This window comes from Capra hircus, chromosome 6 (assembly GCF_001704415.2).
Source record: "Capra hircus breed San Clemente chromosome 6, ASM170441v1, whole genome shotgun sequence".
Lineage (NCBI taxonomy): Eukaryota > Metazoa > Chordata > Mammalia > Artiodactyla > Bovidae > Capra > Capra hircus.
This window is the reverse complement of record NC_030813.1, coordinates 91,368,521-91,388,502: the sequence shown is the minus strand read 5'-3', so window position 1 is coordinate 91,388,502 and position 19,982 is coordinate 91,368,521. Positions and strand designations below refer to the sequence as shown.

Here is a 19,982-nt window from a genome sequence, read left to right as displayed (position 1 = left end):
AACAGAAACTAAGGGAGTTCACTGCTATTAGACTTGCCTTGCAAGAAATGCTAAAGGGAGTGCTTCAGACTAAAGAGAAAGGACACTACACAATGAACTGAAACTATGAAAAAACAGAGACCACTGGTAAAAGTAATTACATAGTGAAGAAGAAAGAGGAGAACAGTGGAGTCACCACCACCTAAACTACATGGCTGGAGAGGCAAGCCAAATGGAGGAGTCTTCAGGAGCCATTTAACAGCTGGGACTATACTGCTGAAGAAAGAAGTTACATGGATAAGGTCTGTGATGCCATTTTGGACATCCAGTCCAGTAAAGCCTTCAGATCACTCTAGCCCCAGTCACTGATTACAGCAGAGAAAAACCACTAACAAACTTCGGTGGGAAAGTTAGGTATTAATTTAGAGATCAAGTAACTTAAATTCACACTATATCAAACAATAATTCATAGTCTGAAACAATCAATTATGGACAATCTCTATTTTATAGAAATAAAAGTCAGTATTTTATAATAATGAAAAACTTCTAAATCATTAAAAGCAAAAAAACTAGGGAAAAAAACGTTGAGCCTGATGAAATGAAATATATATGAGGATGGAGGGTCAATGAAACTCTCATTCACTCACCAACAGTGGAAGCATAAATTGGTATAACTTCTTAAATTGAATATATACACACACTATGAACTAGCAATTCCACTCCCAATGATACACTCAGGAGAAATGCATATATGTGCGGACCAAACGATGCACACAAGAACACTCATAACACCAAATGGGAAACAATCAAAATGTCCATCAGCTGGATGTATACCCCATTGTAAGTCATACAACAGAATATTATAAGAAAATCAAAATGAACAAGCTCCTCCTCCACACATAACATGAATGAATCTCAAAAATATTTAGAGAAAGAAATAAGACACTAAATAGAACATACTGTATAATGCCATTTATATAATTCAAAAATAGACAAAATTTACCTAAGATACAAGTTACCTTTGGGGAAGCAAGGAAGGGTACTGTCATGCCACTGACAGTTAAAATTCACTGAGCCACACCAGTACACTCTTCTATATATATATATTTTTTCCTCCAGTATGTATGTTGTATCATTCAGCCAGAGCTGTCATTACAAAAGATAACACACTGAGCAGCTTAAGCAATTGAAATTCATTTTCTCACAATTCTGGATACTGGAAGTCCAAGACCAAGGAGTCAGCAGGGTTGGCTTCTTCTGAAATCTCTCTCCTTGGCTTGCTGATGGCCATCTCCTCCCCGTGTCTTCACGTGGTCTTCTCTGTACCTCTCTGCATCCTCATCTCTTCTAATAAGGACACCAGTCATAATGGTTTAGGAACCATCCTAATGATCCCATTTTAAATTAATTATCTCTTTAATGATCCTATCTCTAAATAAAGCCACATTCTGAGGTACTGGCAGTTAGAACTTCAACATATGAATTTGGGGGGACACAATTCAGCTAATATAACACGTCATACTTTAAAAAATTATGCAAGAAATGAAGGCAACAAAATATAAGAAGCAAGTATTTTAACTGAAAATAGATTAGATCTTCCTATTCAAAGTCTGTAAAGAAATGACATACATTTATAATGTTAATATCCTGACTCCACTTGACAAGTGTTCCTCGCAAGATAGATGATGCAGAGATTAAGCCAATAAAACTAAAATGTCAACTGAAAAAAACCCAAAACTGAAATAAGCTCTGATCTCGAGTTTCATACATTAAACTAACAAAAGTAAATGCAAATGACAAGGGAATTGGGAAACCGGTACATCTACACACTGATGAAGGTAATACAAAATCAGTCCAGTCTTACTGTCAAATTGTTTCAAAAGATATAAAGATGTTTTTACTCTTTGTGTCTAAGCTTCTAAAGAAGGAAAATATCCCAAGAAAGTAAAATCTCTGAAAAAGATAAGAGTACCCCTATTATATCTTCTTCCGCTTTACTGACTACGCTAAAGCCTTTGACTGTGTGGATCACAACAAACTGTGGAAAATTCTTCAAGAGACAGGAATACCAGACCACTTTACCTGCCTCCTGAGAAATCTGCATGCAGGTCAAGAAGCAACAGTTAGAACCAGACATGGCATAACAGACTGGTTCCAAATTGGGAAAGAAGTATGTCAAGGCTGTATATTGTCAGCCTGCTTATTTAACCTACATGCAGAGTATATCATGCAAAATGCTGGGCTGGATGAAGCACACGCTGGAATCAAGACTACTGGGAGAAATATCAAAAACCTCAGGTTTGCAGATGACACCACCCTTATGGCAGAAAAGGAATTGACAGCCTCTTGCTGAAGGTGAAAGAAGAGAATGAAAAAGCTGGTTTAAAACTCAACATTCAGAAAACTAAGATCATGGCATCTGGTCCCATCACTTTATGGCAAATAGATGGGGAAACAATGGAAACAGTGACACACTTTATTTTCTTGGGCTCCAAAATCACTACAGATAGTGACTGCAGCCATGAAATTAAAAGACGAACCTAGACAGCATATTGAAAAGCAGAGACATTACTTTGCCGACAAAGGTCTGTTCAGTCAAAGCTATGGTTTTTCCACTAGCCATGTATGGATGTGAGAGTTGGACCATAAAGTAAGCTGAGGGCTGAAGAATTGATGCCTTTGAACTGTGGTGTTGGAGAAGACTCTTGAGAGTATCTTGGACAGTAAGGAGATCAAACCAGTCAACCCCAAAGGAAATCAGTCCTGAATATTCACTCGAAGGACTGATGCTGAAACTCCAAAACTTTGGCCAAAGAACTAACTCACTGCAAAAGACCCTGATGGTGGGAAAGACTGAAGGCAGGAAAAGGGGATGACAAGAGGATGAGATGGTTGGATGGCATCACCAACTTAATGGACATGAGTCTGAGCAAGCTCCAGGAGTTGGTGATCGACAGGGAAGCCTGGTGTGCTGCATGAGGTTGCAAAGAGTTGGACGTGACTGAACTGATTACAGAAACAACAGTAACAGCTCAGTCCAGCACAGAGAATAAACAGACTACAAATAAAAGGAAGCATTTTAAAATCATATAAACTACATAGATACTGGGAAATGTTTAGGTAAAATAAATGATATTGTTTAGTGACAAGAGTCAGATGTAGACATAGGTGTATGTGCGTGTGCATGTGTTTGTGAATGTTCTCACGTCACTCCCTTGGGTAAAATCCTTCAACTTGTCCTCACCACAAGGATTTACAAGGGCCTTCATCCTCTAGATCCTGCTACATTTCTAGCCTCATTGCTCACCACTCCCCTGTTCTCACTCTACCCTTCATCCTTATCAAAGTTCTTGAAGTTTTTCCAGTTTCTAAAACTTAGCGTACTTTTTCATGCCTCCCACTTCTGTAACTAATTCCAACCAAATCTCTCTTCCAGACCTAATTTAAACAACTGCGATTTGAAGCCATGAGCCAAACTTGTGACCTTCTCTACACTTTCAATAACTTGCGTACAATCGTTTATCGTTATCACTTCTGCAGTAATTGCTAGTTTACATGCTGCTTTCTTTCACTAAACTGAGTTCTTTATTGTTCAGATTTGTGTCCTGAAGTGAAGTGAAGTCACTCAGTCTTGTCCGACTCTTTGCGACCCCATAGACTGTAGCCTACCAGGCTCCTCTGTCCATGGTATTTTCCAGGCCATAGTACTGGAGTGGATTGCCATTTCCTTCTCCAGGGGATCTTCCCAACCCAGGGCTTGAACCCGGGTATCCCGCATTGTAGACAGAAGCTTTACCGTCTGAGCCACCAGGTCCTAGAATAATCATAATAAAAGCTTGATGAAATAAATGATGGACATCAAACGGGTTTCCAAGAACATGGATTGTTTTTCTCTTCTAAAGTTACTTAGATAAGCAATCTTAATGAAAATTACTTCAAAGAAATATGGTTATTTTAAACAAAAAATATTTTCTTCCTTTTCAGGATAACTTTTTTTCAAGTCAGGCAGCAGCTTCAACCACTCTGGTTACATTTTAGCAGACTATAAGCTGACTTGCCAAAAGTCATAGAGCAAAAATGTTATGTTACTGCCATCATTCATCTGCAGCTGTCCTTTAAATGATGCGCTTACATTCCATTTCAGGACAGTTTATTCACATATTTAATCCAGTCCGTAAACTTTAGATAAAACATGTAAACCAAGAGGCCAGATACTAAGATCATTAAAGGAAGAACGTGTTCCTTTCTGTTAACCTGAGAATGCAGACAGGACTTGAATCCCACCCCAGCCCCCACCGACTATGATGTGCTTGCAGGCATACTACAATATTTTAGAAGGAATGACTCCCTGCATAGGGAGGAAAGAAGGAAAAATCAGAATGCTAAGTAGGAGGTGCAGAGACTTTCAAGAAATAAACTCTTTTCAAGTAAGCATCCTTTAATTTAACAGCTGCTGAGAGGAGGGGAAGTCCACACTGCGAGAAATTCAAAAAGGCCTGCGGAGTTTCACTATGAGAGAAACTTGCTTCTCCTTTCAAAGTAAAAGGGAAGACTCAGATTTTCACTCCGGCACGGTCACACTGGGCATATAATTAAACAGACCGCACTGACCCCATAACCAAGCAGACGGAAGTGAGAGGCGGGCAAGCACATGTGAAGACAAAAGCCTGGTTCCCCCTGCACCCCCCTCCCCCCGGGGACAGGAACTGGAGGTTTTTTCCGACTCAAAGGAGGTTAAAACTCTATCCAAAGGGAAACTGCGAATTATCTATTTCGAAGGCTTTGAATATCCTTGGCTCCTTTCCCAAGGCTGTGAGAACTGCCAGGAAGGTCCTCTTCTGGGTTTCTGTTTCTCCTAAATACCCCATCGAGCCATAAACGCCAGTTCGCTGGGGTTTTTCAGTCAGAAACATGTTTTCTTTCAAAATTTTCAGGACAATTTCCCACAGGAGGCCTGGGAAACAAAGGAGGTCCGGGCCTACTCTGAGGGCGGTGAGTCCAGCCCTCAGGCCAAACACGTTAAAACCCCGGAGAAAGTTCACCACCTCCGGATAAAAAAACACGACGGGGCCTCGAGTGACTCCTCACTGACCCCAACGCCCCCTCCTCTTGTTCAGAAGTCTTCTGTCCCAGTCACCAAGGCCCAAGGCCGAACGACCCTCCGAGGCTTCCGCCCCACGACCAGGCCCCTCTGAGGCCAACGCTCCCTGCGGCCTGAGCCGAAGCCACGCGCCGAAGCTGCAAACCGGACCCCACTCCCGGCGTCCGCCGGGGAAGCGCGGCCCCCTCGGGTTGGAAGAGGGATGACACACAAGGGGCGACAGGGCAGAGATCCGAGGCGCATGACCACTACCTTTCCTCTCCACGGGCCTCTCGGCAGGAGCAGCAGAGGTAGCAGATTCACCCAACACGGCGACGAGCGGCGCAAGGTGCTCCGGCTGTGACTGCAGCTTCCCCACTGAACGTTCTGGAAGCTGACTGGCTGGGCATGCGCAGTGCGCTCAGGCTGGTAGAGCCCGGCTGCACCTTGCAGGCAGGCGCAGTACGGAGCCAGGGCCGGAGCCTCGGTTCGCTCTCAGGTTACTTCGCAGCTATGCGCTGGTTAACTGAATGCCTACGGGCACTGTGCTCGACACTGCACGCAGGTGTGGGCCCTCGCAAGCCTTCCTTGTTCTAGTGGTGGTGTATGTTAAGTCGCTTCGTGGTGTCCGACTCTTTCCGACGCTATGGACTGGAGTCCAGGCTCATCTGCCCGTGAGATTCTCCAGTCAAGAATACTGGAGTGGGTTGCTATGCCCTCCTCCAGGGGATCTTCCTGACCCAGGATTTGAACCCGCTTCTTTTAGTCTCCTGCATTGGCAGGCCGGTTCTTTAACACTAGTGCTATGTGGGAAGAGAGATGTTAACCATAAGATGGCTGATAACCGTATTAATAACATTGCCTTGCACAGCATTTGAATGAGAAGAGGCACGAAGCGCCATGAAATGGCATGGTGGGGGACCCGACCAAGTCTGGGTATCATGGAAGTCTCCCCGGGGGAAATGCCAACCTGAGAATCTAAGGTGGGTAAGCAGTAGGGTAGGGAGGTAGATTAGGTACACATGCCAGGCAGGGAACAGCATGAGTAAAAGCCGTGTGATAGGAATGGGGCATTGCCCCTCTGAGGAAATCAAGGAAGAAAAGGAGAGCTGATGGAGTAGAGATAGATGCAAGAACAGACTTGAACGTGGGCATGGGCAGACCATTTGGGCCTTGATCTTTATTCTAAGAAGTTTCCGCCTAACTTTCTTTGCTAGAAAAAAGTGGTCACTAGCTCTGTGGTATTGTTCAGTTGAAATTCCTTGTTGCCATTCATTTCACCAGCCTGTGAGATCAGTAACAGTTTTCTCAGCTGAGGAAGTGAAGCTGACAGACTTTGTCACATATACTCAAGTAGCAAAGCTGGAACCAGAACCCAGCTCCACCCTACCCATGTCACAGTTGTTACCAAAATTCAGTTCAGTTCAGTCTCTCAGTTGTGTCCAACTCTTTGCGACCCCATGAATCACAGCACACCAGGCCTCCCTGTCCATCACCAACTCCCGGAGTTCACTCAGATTCACATCCATCAAGTCCGTGATGCCATCCAGCCATCTCATCCTCTGTCGTCCCCTTGTCCTGCCCCCAATCCCTCCCAGCGTCAGTCTTTTCCAATGCAAGTCTTCTCATGAGGTGGCCAAAGTATTGGAGTTTCTGCTTTAGCATCATTTCTTCCAAAGAAATCCCAGGGCTGATCTCCTTCAGAATGGACTGCTTGGATCTCCTTGCAGTCCAAGGGACTCTCAAGAGTCTTCTCCAACACCACAATTCAAAAGTATCAATTCTTCGGCACTCAGCCTTCTTCACAGTCCAACTCTCACATCCATACATGACCACAGGAAAAACCATAGCCTTGACTAGACGGACCTTAGTCATCAAAGTAATGTCTCTGCTTTTGAATATGCTATCTAGGTTGGTCATAACTTTTCTTCCAAGGAGTAAGCGTCTTTTAATTTCATGGCTGCAGTCACCATCTGCAGTGATTTTGGAGCCCCAAAAAATAAAGTCTGACACTGTTTCCACTGTTTCCCCATCTATTTCCCATGAAGTGATGGGACCGGATGCCATGATCTTCGTTTTCTGAATGTTGAGCTTTAAGCCAGTTTAAGCAAAACCAAATGAATAAGCTGTGTCAAAGTCCACCACAAGTTTTCTTCAAAAAGAATTCTTAATATCGCATTTAAGCATAGTAATCCATCTAGAAACCAGTTCCAAAATGTGTATCATGTAACAGAAGATGCTGGTATCTGCTCCCCTCACACTCTACAGCATGCATTCTCAATGTGGAGGAGGAAGGGTTGCCCTCAAGGGGATAATAATTGGTTCTTGGGGTGCTAAAAATTCCTAGACATTACTATAACTCGTGGCCTGATAAAGAATCTGCCTGAAATGCAGGAGACCCAGGTTTCAATCCCTGGATGAGGAAGAACCCCCTGAGAAGGGAATGGCTACCCACTCCAGTATTCTCGCCTGGAGAATTCCATGGACAGAGGAGTCTGGCAGGCTACAGTCCATGGAGTCACAACGAGTCTGACAGGACTGAGCAACTAGCACTTTCACTTTCAATTAGTAATGTTGAACTTTATGCATGTGTTTATTGGCCATTTGTGTATCTTCTTTAGAGAAATGTCTATTCAAATCTGCACATTTTTCAGTTGGGCTATTTGGATTTTGTGGTTGTAGAAGTTATATATATATATATATATAAACTCCTTATCAGATATATGATTTGCAATTATTTGCTCCCATTCCATAGGTTGCTTTTTCACCCTGTTGATTATTTTCTTTGATACACAGAGGTTTTTAAGTTCAATGTAGTACCAATTATCTATTTTCAAATGATCCATTATTCTAATTAATCTAACCATTAAAAAATAATACCTAGCAGCAATCACATAAAAATAAAATGAACTTACCAAAGTAGAAAATTACCTAGTCCCTGAGTTAAGATGTCTTTAATGTATTTTGATAGTTTAAGATTGTTGGGTAGGCATTATTAGAAAAAAATAAATATGGCCATATATTATTCATAAAGATATTCTACAAATAGCAAGAAAATTTGAAGAGTGTTTTACTTATCTGGACTTTCATGTTTTCCATCTGGAAACATTTCCAACCCTTCTTGTATAATTTTATTATATTCATTATATAACTTATCCCTCATCCAGGTGAGCTGCTATGTGTGCTGAAGGCTGCTAATGCTGATGGTTTCACATCTCTTACTATAAACTACCCATTTATGTGAAATGGAAAGAAATAAAGTATGCAGAAATTCCCTTGGATAGGAGAGTAGGGTTTCCCCTAGCACAATTAAGTTTCTGGCCAGTTTAGCTGGATCAGCTAAGACCACCAGCCAATCAGATTTTAGGAGGGAAATGGATTTCCGTAATAAATATGATTTCAAAGAGCATGTTCTCTAAAGACTTTCCAATAAAGGAGTGACTCACTAGAACAAATACAGGAGTGATTTCACTCTACCAATATGAAGAAAAGTGCTCCTCTCCTTTTGTGTATCATCTTCCTGACTCTGACTGGAGTTCAAGGTAAGGGATTACAAGTTATATTAAGTTGGTAAAGTCAGAGATGTAAATTGCTATAAAAGCCTTTTGACTTGCATTGCTTTGCATGCATCAGAAAGTGATGTGAGCCACTTGTGGGCAGTTATCCAAAGTTCATATCTTGGATGGACCTGCCAGGTCAAATACAAGTCTTCTCAGTCTACGTGTGTGAATTCCTGGCAGGCAGTAGGTGTTCAGTAAATGTTTGTTGAACTGTTTGGTAATGAGATGGGAGACTTTGTCTCCTCAATAATTTTTGCCACCCTGACAGAGTTTGTTGATAAGTATGTCTGTGATTAACCAATTAAGTATCTGATAATCAGAGAGGTTGTTCCTCAGGAACAACCTTTACTAACTACCTTTGTTATTTGTGGCAAATTAATGAGCTTTTCTGCTTCCCTGGTGGCTCAGAGGGTAAAGCGTCTGCCTGAAGAGGTTCGATCCCTGGGTGGGGAAGATCCCTTAGAGAAGGAAATGGCAACCCACTCCAGTATTCTTGCCTGGAAAATCCCATGGATGGAGGAGCCTGGTAGGCTACAGTCCATGGGGTTGCAAAGAGTTGGACTTTACGACTCTTTTGCGACTTTTCTTTCTTTCTTTCTCTTTCTCTCTCTCCTCTCTCTCCCTCTTTCTCTCTCCCTCCCTCTCTCTCTCTCTCCCTCTCTCTCTAATGAGCTTTTCTAGACTTCAGTTCCCTCAGCTGTAAAATGGAGATTATATAATTATGCTTTTTCTACCTAGTACTAAATGAAAAAATTAAGGAATGAAAATAGTGTATTTTAAAGAGTTTTTGAAAGTTTAAAGCACTACTGAAAACCAAGGCAGTGGGGAAGATTAGGATTAGTGGTAATTAGTTACTATAAGTATACCTTTTTAACTGAAACTAACACCAACTCCATTTCATTAAGGTCAGATTAAAAAATGGCTTTGGGAGGTGTTTGAGAAGCTATGGTCTGCATAACACACATGAATTAGGTATACATGTATCTGACCTATGATAGGCATTTATTGAATATTTTGAAAATCTCTTTTTCTAAGGTTGCAAAATATGATATGAAGTGGAAGTGTTAGTCCCTCAGTCATGTCTGACTCTTTGAGACCCAGTGGACTGTAGCCCGCCAGACTCCTCTGTCCGTAGGATTCTCCCGATAAGAAGAACCCTTGAAGAAGGGAATGGCTACCCATTTCAGTATTCTTGCCTGGAGAATCCCATGGATATAACACCATGGAGATAACACCTACTTCAAAATCTTGTGGTAATGATTGAAAGACACTCAGCAGATGATAGTAATAATCATTACTAAGTCAAATGTATCATTTTGGTGTATCACCAAAATGAAGACATAGCTTTCAATTGATGTTTTCCACCCTCTGCTTTTCCCTTAGGAATCCCAGCAATAAGGAATGGACGCTGTTCCTGCATCAACACCAGCCAAGGGATGATCCACCCAAAATCCATAAAGGACCTTAAACAATTTGCTCCAAGCCCTACTTGTGAGAAAATTGAAATCATGTAAGTAAAAACTCATTCAACACATGTCCAGCATTAAATTTAATGTGAGTACTACCCTGGGAATACTTGTTCATTCAGACATTTAAAATGCAAATGGTTGCCCCTCCATAAATCTGGTAAACTTCTTTCTTTTCTTCTAAAAAAATAAGCAATTTCTGGTAAAGATAAGGAAACAAGGATGATATATTACCAAAGTATTATGTGTTCATTGAAGAAAATGTTTAATGTAAATTACCTAAAAGAAGAAATTAAAAATTCTCTAAATTCTACCATCCAGTTATTCTCTTGGTATATATACACACTTTTGCTTTGTGTGTACATATATAGATACAAAATATATACGTACATATACATATATTTATATACACAATATATGTACACAAAAACAAAATCGTATACCATATACATTTTTGTAAGCTGCTCTTTCATTAGCACTATATCATGAACTTTTCTTCATGTCAGTAAGTCTTGTGTAATAACATCATTTTTGCTAATAATGTCATTTTTAATGACCAAATTTTATTCTATTATATGTACATACCATAATCTACATGACCAATACCTAAATGTAGGTCAATTTTTTTGCTATTAAAAATAGTTACTGTATTAATATTATTTCTTTAATTCTCTCCTATATTAATATTTTTCTAGAGATTAGAATTGGTAGATTAAGGATGTGTATGTTATTCACTCAGTCATGTCTGAATCTTTATGATCCATGGACAATACCCCACTAGGCTCCTCTGCCCATGAAATTCTCCAGGCAAGAATGCTGGAGAACTAGGGATCTTCCCAACCTGGGCTGCTGCATTGCAGGAGAATTCTTTACCATCTGAGATACAGGGAGCCTAGAATTCCAGGCTAGGTTAAAGATATGCATATTTTAAGTTTTTTTGAAGCCTGAATCAAGGATGATATATAGAATGACTCCTTTTATTCTTAGACTAGTCAGAAATTAAAGAAAAAAGTCCTTAAATTATTCCTGGAGAGTCTGATGTAATTTTAAAAACTCAACCAGTCCATTAATCTTGTCTTAGGAAAGCATTTTATTATGTTTTAAGTTGTTTTACTAGAAAATTTAGTAAAATTCATGCTCATTTTCCTTGTTTGGGGAGGAAAGTAGATATATTGGCAACTTTTCTATTTTATGTTTTCACTTAAACATAAATAGCTTTTTCCAGCATAACAGAACCAATATTATCTTTAGAGATAAGTTCTCCCATTGCATACACCTGTTGGATTTTTTAAATTTAGGGTTATATGCTATCTCAGAAATGTATCTAAGTCCCCCCAGTCACTTAAAAAAATGAAAAGGCAGGAAAAAGACCGAAGTCCCAGATGCTACAAATATATTTTACTTGCGGAATTGAATTCTTTGGATAAGAGAAAGCATTTGAATCATTTAAAAGTAAAAAAAAAAAAAAAATCTTAAAAGGAAAAAAAAACAAAAACTTGTTGCTGTTTCTTTGGTAGCGCTACAATGAAGAATGGGGCTCAAGTCTGCCTAAACCCAGATTTACCAGAAGTGAAAGAACTGATTAAAGAGTGGGAGAAACAGGTGGGTGAAAAAGGAAAAAAATTTTCTTTCTTTTAGAAATTAACTTTGGAAGTCAAAGAATTATGGAGTGCCTTTAAGGTTACATTTTTCATCATGTTATGTGCTACCATTTTTTTTTTTCCTAGAATGTGGAATTATATTCCTTCTTATGGTATCACTTGTCTGTCTCTTCCACTAGAATGTGTGTTCCATGTGGGTAGGGAGCTTGTCTTTCTTATCCAATACAGTACATACATATTGAATGGTAGATTGTGAGAATAGGGAATTCCCTGGTAGTCCAGTGGTTAGGACTCAACACTTTCACTACCAGGGCCCAGGTTCAATCCCTAGTCGGGGAACTATCTCATAGCATAGCCAAAAAAAAAAAAAAAAAGGTAATGAGATAAAGTCTCTTGCTGCTGTAGCAGATTCACTGACAATCAATTATAGTATAATGTGGAAAATATAAAATAAAGATATGTACAATTATCTTGAAGATAATAGAGGAAAGAGTAATTAACTTTGCCAAAGGAGGGGGATAAGGAGAAGGTGTTAAGGAAGACTTTTCATATCAGGTGGTTTGATTTGGATATTGATGGATAAGTAGTTCACTGGGAGGGTAAGGACAGCATGAAAAAAAAGACTAGAATCATGAGAGAGCTCACTGTGCTCAGGGAACCTTGAGTAGTATGGCTTGAGTTTGTGTGGAGGAAATGAAGGGACTGAGGTAGAAAAGTAGACCAGGACAAAGCCAGAGGAATCCTATTTGAAATGCTGAGGGGTTAAGTTCGAACAGGGCCACAGGATATGTAGATAGGAGCTTGCTTCTGCACTCTGACAGAGGAGCAGTTCTGGCACATACCAGCTGTGCAACTTTGGCCAAGTCACCTGCTCCGAGCCTCCATCACCTTGTCTGTAAAAATTGGATGATAATCCAACCTCTCAGAAAACGATAGTCATTCAGTCGTGTCTGACTCTTTGCAACCCCATGGACTGTAGCCTGCCAGGCTCCTCTGTCCATGGAATTTTCCAGGCAAGAATACTGGAGTGGGTTGCCATTTCCTACTCCAGGGGATCTTCCGAACCCAAAGACTGCACCCAGGTCTCTTGCATCTCCTGCATTGGCAGGCAGATTCTTTACCACTGTGCCACCTGGGAGGCCCCACAGTTGGTAGAGGTAGGTCATAAGCAAGGTTGGAATCGGGGTAGCCAAGAAAATGGGCAAAAGAAAACCAGTTAGAAGGCTATTGCTTCTTCATCGAAATAACTGAAATAGAATCAAAAGGAGCCTCTCTGGGAGTGATGCAACTTTAAACTGGTTATGAGGATGAATAAAGACCACAGTCTAGAGAGTCCAAATTTAATATAAGGAAGGAAAAATGGTAAGATAGAGAAACACTAACCCCCACCCCCTTTCTTTCTTTCTTTTTTTTTTTTTTTTTTTGCTGTCTCCTCACAGGTCAACCAAAAGAAAAAGCAAAGGAAAGGGAAAAAATATAAAAAAACCAAGAAAGTTCCAAAAGTTAAAAGATCTCAACGTCCTTCTCAAAAGAAGACTACATGAGCTCCCACTTCACCAACCACTATCTTGTGTTAAAACAGGTTCTTTTTAACTCACTGAAATAATTCCTGAAAGGGATGGCATCTTAATACAAAAGCTTGTTGATCTGACTAGAAAATTTAAAACATTATTGTATAATTGTAATTAAATCTAGAAAATTGCTTTTCAAAATCCAAATGTGAACAGTTGTTAGAGGCTATAGTTTGTCTTTGTTCTTCCACCTCCGACCTCTGAATTTCCTCATGCTTAAGCCCACAGTCTTAGCAACACCCACATCTGGACAAATGTCCTCACAACTACAGCCCACACACAACAGCTGCCTGGGAGAGCAGCTGCAGGCTTCCCAGGCCTCCAGAGAACATCGTGAGGCCTAGGTCAGCAGGCCCCCAGCCAGGCAGTGTGCTGGCAAGCAAAGCAGTTTGGAGTTGAGCTGGGCCTCGCCAAGCTGCTGTAGCTGTCAGCATCTCTATTTGCATCAGCCTGTGGGCCTCATATACAGTGTATCCGAGAGATTCATGCAGGTTATTTCTCTTGGCGGGGGGAGAAGACCCCTAGCACTTGGCTTTCAGAACCTTCCATCTGGTGTTGAGGCCGTGTGACTCCATCTGGCCTGCCCACGCTGACCGCTTCATTCCTTCCTGTTCCCTTTGCTTCAGTCAAGCCAGCTCCTCATTCATCCTCCCACGGTTCAGTGTCCACCCCCTCTACCACACAGGTCACATCCTGCCTTACCTGGGTCTACAGCTTTCTCACTCTTCCCCCAATAGCCCATGGAAATGTCTCCTTCCCCTCACACGTATTCGCTTCATCCAGTCTTCAAGGGTCATTTTCACCCTGCCTCTGCAACAAAATCTTTCCACTTGGATTTTTTTAAGACTCCTATTTCGCTGGTGTTCAACACCATACAGGTGAGCACTTCATTGCTTTCTATTTTTTCGCTTGTTCATTTTAATTCTCCAACCAGATTGTCAGCTCCTTGAGGGCAGGGGGCACAGTTTATTTCCCTGAATCTGCCACCATGCCTAATATACTGTGGAACTAGGTTTTGAATCATTTCTTAATTGCAGATGTTACAGGTAGGAGGACAATAGACCGTCTCCTCAAAGCAGGAGGAGTTAACTGGCTACTCCATGTAGTCTAACCCTGGTAACATCTTTTATTCATTATCTTCAGGCCGTTATCACTTCAAGGACTGAGGGTAATGCAACATCCTTGTTTCTTTTCTTCTTCTTTGAGTGTGTGTTAAACAGCTTTAATCTCGGTCATTGCGGCTTCTCAGCACAGTAAGAAATATTGCACATGTTCAACATGTCTTGTTCTGGGGATGCATCCTCGTTTTATTGTGACAGGATGTTAACTTGGCCTCTCCAACGGATAAGAAGGAAACGTTTAAATCATTTGTGGATATTCTAAATGGTTTTAATTAAATATATAGGACACCTGGAATCATAGAATCTTAACAATGGAAAGGCACTTTGGAGACCAGCCAGTGTCTAACCTTTCCCCACAGAAAATAAAAATTCCTTCAGTACCATTCCTGACAAGCCTCAGTTTTCCAAGATCTGACAAGAAAGTCACCAAGATCCTTTTGAAAACTCATTTTAGGTAAATGTGAATTTCATTGTCAGTTTAACTGGTTTCCAAGTTTGTGAATATTGTGATTATCAATCACCACACCAGCTATCATGAAGAGTGTATTAAGTCACCAGTGCTAGAGGGAGCAGTGAATCCTGTTAGTGGAGGCAGGGATAGTGCCCAGTGAGCCTCTGCAGGGCTTGGAAACCCTCTTAAAAAGGACGTTTCAAGCACTGCATAAGAGAGGATGTCAGGCCAGGATTTAACCCCTGTCTTGTTTCTCAAATGTTGTCGCTCCTTACAATGCAGATGATTTTCAGTGCTGCCCAGTGGCAGTCCCAAACAGCGTCTTAACTAGTCATGAGACTCTTAGCTCCTTTCATGTAACTCCCCTGAAAAATCTAAATGTTCCATAATCTGAGCGTTTGACCCAGTTACCTTGCATCTTACTGCTAAAGTGGTCAGTATATCACTAATACCCAAAGACTACATGTTTTGACTAAGTTAGCTATGACATATATATATCATTTATATATATACATATATGCTCTAAGCAAATATTAATTCAAAGCAGAATTGACATCTATACTTTGTACTTTGAAATATTTTCTTTGTTAAGACAATGCTATCAGCAGCTATACTCCATAAGAATTAATTTTTAAAAAATTTTAAAAAGACAATGCTATCAATAAATGGACCATTGATCAGAAAAAAGTCTTGATTTTTTTAATGTCGTGAATATGTGCCTCAACTATTTTACATGTTTTAACAGTAATTCTCATGTGTCCTTATTCATTTGCTTTCATCTCAAATAAGGTGTAATTGAGATAACTACATGGATGCTCTTTAAAGGGCTCTTTGGAGACAAAAAATAACTTCACAGAAAATTTGACAACATGCCTTATAACAACATTGACTTACAAGAGTTATATGGATGCAATTTATTTCCTAATCCTCAAGGGCCATACCATTCCAATAAGACATATATCCAAGAGACCATAAATGTCCCAACTCTTTTCCATACCCTAAAACTATATATGTTTAAATTTTATAAAGCCTCAAGAAGTTACAGAGACCCAAATATAGGATAAGTTATTCTAGAATCCAGGAAACTTGGGCTGGAAGTATTATGCAGTGTGGAGTCTTTAGAAGCTGGGAGTGGATAGAGACTATCAGCTTTGTATATTTGAGGTCCACTTGATAGGCCAAACGGCTGTGATGTTTGGGCAGCTAGCAGCTGCTGATGGTGATATGACAAAGCCTTCAAAGGCTACTGTGAAAAGAAATAAGACTGTGGCTTCTGAGATATCTGGGTTAAGATCAGAAGCCCACCATTTATTAGCTGTATGACCATGGTTCAAGTGCCCTTTGACCTCCCTGTACACCAGGTTCCTCCTCCAGGAGTGTTTGAGAAACAGGCCCGGCATAGATGTTGATGCATAGAAAGTCCCCACTGCCAGTCCCAACCTCCCCCGACCTCTGCTCACCTTCTCCACAACAGAATGTGTTTCACATCTCATGCACACAGAGAGATGTTTCCAGGACTGAAGAAACAGTTTGGAGAAATGAAACCAAAAGTCCACCTAACCAGTTTTCTTTATGTGTATTTTAATTCCATAGTCTGGACTATCATTGTCTCCTTCCTAGGCCACCTCAATAGCTTCCTCTTTTCTCTTCTGCTTCTTTTTCTCAACTTTTCTCTTGATTCCTTACCATTAGTGACAGCCAGAATGAGCCTTTCAAAGCATAAGTCACAGAAGACCACCACCTTACATAATACCCTGTCATTTCCCTTACTACCCTTAGTGAAATGACATCCTCTCCCCAGGCTCTCTGTTGTAATGCTTTCTAAAGTGGGGTGTGTGCATCCTATGGGATAGATGTAATGAGAGTGTTAATAACATATTTCATCTGAAAAATAAGAAAGAACTGAAGGTGTACTATAAACCTGAAGTCAGCGATTGATACAGTCAGCTTCACTCAATGCGTTTGTCAGGTCACCCTGTGTCACACCCTGATTTCCTGTGGAAAAAGTGAGACTTCTTCACCGGGGAGGGATGGACATGGGCCCTCTTTCAGTCAGTCACTTTCTGCAACAGTTGGTCGCCACTTATGTGGGCACAGTCCTCTACGTTGCTATTGTTTGGTTGTTCAGTCATATCTGACTGGCAACCCCGTGTACTGTAGCCTAGCAGGCTCCTCTATCCTTGGGATTTCTGGGACATGAATACTGGAGTTGATTGCCATTTCCTCCTCCAGGGGATAATATGGTCAATTTGTTTTGGGGGCTTTTTTTGCTGGTATAGAGGATGAAATTAGGTGAGAAAGGAAAACAAGCAAGCTTCCTTGCTGCTGCTGCTGCTAAGTTGCTTCAGTCATGTCCGACTCTGTGTGACCCCACAGACAGCAGCCCAACCAGGCTCCGCTGTCCCTGGGATTCTCCAGGCAAGAACACTGGAGTGGGTTGCCATTTCCTTCTCCAATGCATGAAAGTGAAAAGTGAAAGTGAAGTCGCTCAATCCTGTCCAACTCTTCACGACCCCAGGGCCTGCAGCCTACCAGGCTCCTCTGTCCATGGGATTTTCCAGGCAAGAGTACTGGAGTAGGGTGCCATTGCCTTCTCCACAAGCTTTCTTAAAAGCAGTTAATTAGCTCCTAGGCAGTCACCTGGCTAGAAGATCACCTGAGGCATTTTGTACCAAGTTTCCAGGCTGGGGTTTGACCCTGTATTTTAGGGAGGTAAGTGAATCACAAATGAGTAATTAAGTCAAGGTCTGTGAATGAGATTGAGAATTGGGACAAATTGGTAAAGGATTAGAGGAAAAGGTGTCAGGTAATACTATACAAAATTTGTAGTACTATAAAATTTGCTATATAATTTTAAAAATCTCATCCTTTAAATATGCTATTTCACTTTACTGCTTCAAGCAGACTGTTTTCATAAGGAATTTGTTTTACAAAACAACAACAACAACAACAAAAAGGAAAATTTGCTGGTACCTCTATCTCCAGGGAACGAGGCTTTCTGTGTAGCGTGTGGGACCAAATAGGCCCAACGACCTACCATCAGCTTCCCTTCACTGTCTGAGTAGACAATCTGAACTTCCTCCAGAAAAGGGAACTAGTATCACAATCTGTTCATGTGAGAGGAGAAATGTCAAGGTAAATCATTAACAGAGAGGAAAAAACATGTTACTTAAAAAGAGAGATGCCAGCAATCACTTCTACCATATTAAAACCATCAGAACATATCTCAAAACAGATGTCTCTGGTATGGGGCTTTTGATTAGGGCAAGACCGGCTGGGGGCTTTTATGGAATGGGAGTTAAAGTGAAAGTCAGCTAAATTTCCCCAAATAATAAGGAAACAGAAATTACCTCTGGCAGGCAGGGAGGGTGTTGGGAATCCTAGAACAGCAGAAAGAGAGGCCAAAGGAGATGGGAGTCAAAGCCTGCTATAAAAATGACAGCAGGGGGACTTCCCTGGCAGTCCAGGGGTTAAGACTTTGCCTTCCAGTGCAGGGGGTGCAGGTCCAATCCCTGGTTAGGGAGCCAAGATCCCACATGCCTTGCAGCCAAAAGAACAAAACATAAAGCAAAAGCAATATTGTAACAAATTCAATAAAGACTTTCAGAAAATGGTCCACATCAAAAAATAAAATTTTAAAACAATGACAGCAGGGTACAATAATAAAGGTATAGAATATCAGTGAGAAATCTCCTATAGTGGGATAGTCAGCTTTAAACCACTGGTGTGTAACATTCTGTTTTAAATGTCAGCCTGCCTGGGACTCTAAAAATATTAAGAAAGATTTTAAACTTTTCGTAATTGAGGGAACCAGGGCTTAGGTCACTTTATTTGGATATTGAAGGTAACTCCAGAAAAACAGATCTTTGAGGCCACTTGGGCTATATGGCAGCCATGGAGGTGTGCTGCTTGGGTTACCCTTCAACAGAGAACTTGCAGGACTTCCCTGGTGGCCCAAGGGTTAAGACTCCATGCTTCCAACGCAGGGGGTGCAAGTTTGATCCCTGACTCGGGAGCTACAATCCCACATGCTAAGCAGCACAGCCAAGGGAAAGAACCAATAACAACGAAGAACTTGCTATTTAGCCCCAATAAGGGTGGTTAGCTGACCACCTCCAGCTGCAGAACCATGGACTTCCCCCAGATTTTGAGCTGAGGCCATGCTCTCACTGGGCAGCCTCCAGCCAATGACTGAGTATAGAAGGAACACTAGAACCCTATCATTTCCACCAGATGGGCAGCTTTCATCAGGACCTCCCCACTGGATTGACTAAAACTTTGGCAGATCTGCATCCCAGTCTGAGACAGTCTCTGCCCAATTCTTCTTCCTCCCACTTTTGTTCTTTTAGAGGTCACCAACAATACACCTCTTGCATATCTGATTCTGTCTCAGTGCCTGCCAGAGAACCCAAATGATGCAAGTTACATAAACTTTTTAAAATTTTAATCAATAAGTATTAGCTGCTATTATCTTTATGAGTATCTCCTATATCCCCCAACACAGACTTTTAACACTGGGAGAAAACTTTCAGATGGAAGGACAACCAAAAGCCTCAAAATCAAGAGATTAGAAGAAATTTCTGGTCCTGCCACTCATGAACTGTGGAGCTAAGTCTCATGGCTGCTTCTTTAACTGCTGAAACATAAGAGATTATGATCTGTAAGATTTCTCTAAGGGCTCCCCAAACACCAGGACTTCCCTGGTGGCTCAGACAGTAGAGAATCTGCCTACAATGCAGGAGACCCACGTTCGATTTCTGGGTCAAGAAGATCCGCTGAAGAAGGAAATGGCAACCAACTCCGGTAGTCTTGCCTGGAGAATTCCATGGACAGAGGAGCCTGGAAGGGTACAGTCCATACAGTCCATGGGGTCCCAAAGAGTCAGACATGACTGAGTGACTAACACACACCAAACACTATCCCTTTTTAGCTTTCTGCCCACTACACCACAGTTTTTGCTTAATGGATACCTTAAACTGGTCACCTTTTACATTGATGCCCCCTGTACTGCTTTAAAAAATGTATTTGTATTTTAAGATAAACTGCGGAAACAGTTTAGGACTGCTGAAATATGAGAAGCTCATTTCTCTGATCTTATTAATTTTGATAACATGAGATGGAAATTGGAAGACTTCAAAAATTTTCATTCTTTC

At 41.2% G+C, this 19,982-nt stretch overlaps 2 protein-coding genes across 3 annotated transcripts in view; one reads left to right on the top strand and one right to left on the bottom strand.

Annotated features, from left to right (window-relative positions):
* Positions 1-18,203, bottom strand: part of ART3 (ADP-ribosyltransferase 3) — a 140,261-nt gene extending 122,058 nt beyond the window's left edge. The window contains exons 1-2 of the mRNA XM_005681783.3: positions 18,180-18,203; positions 17,803-17,936 (exon numbers count right to left, since the gene is read on the bottom strand). The gene's annotated coding sequence lies outside the window, so the exon portion shown is untranslated. The remainder of the gene's footprint in view (positions 1-17,802; positions 17,937-18,179) is intronic.
* Positions 8,466-15,414, top strand: CXCL9 (C-X-C motif chemokine ligand 9). Of its 2 annotated transcripts, none has more exons than XM_005681789.3 (4): positions 8,466-8,601; positions 10,003-10,129; positions 11,603-11,687; positions 13,126-15,414. In XM_005681789.3, the coding sequence occupies exons 1-4, from the start codon at positions 8,541-8,543 to the stop codon at positions 13,228-13,230; spliced, it is 378 nt and encodes a 125-aa protein (XP_005681846.2). In that variant the 5' UTR covers positions 8,466-8,540; the 3' UTR covers positions 13,231-15,414. The 2 variants fall into 2 exon arrangements, with proteins under 2 accessions (XP_005681846.2, XP_013820190.2); XM_013964736.2 differs by lacking the exon at positions 8,466-8,601 and adding an exon at positions 9,770-9,872.

What these genes read in the sequence shown, in the direction of transcription:
- CXCL9 (XM_005681789.3), top strand. Translation starts at nt 8,541, where the DNA reads ATGAAGAAAAGTGCTCCTCTCCTTTTGTGTATCATCTTCCTGACTCTG. An exon ending in GACTCTGACTGGAGTTCAAG is followed by an intron (nt 8,602 to 10,002) that starts GTAAGGGATTAC and finishes CTTTTCCCTTAG; the next exon opens with GAATCCCAGCAATAAGGAAT. An exon ending in TTAAAGAGTGGGAGAAACAG is followed by an intron (nt 11,688 to 13,125) that starts GTGGGTGAAAAA and finishes GTCTCCTCACAG; the next exon opens with GTCAACCAAAAGAAAAAGCA.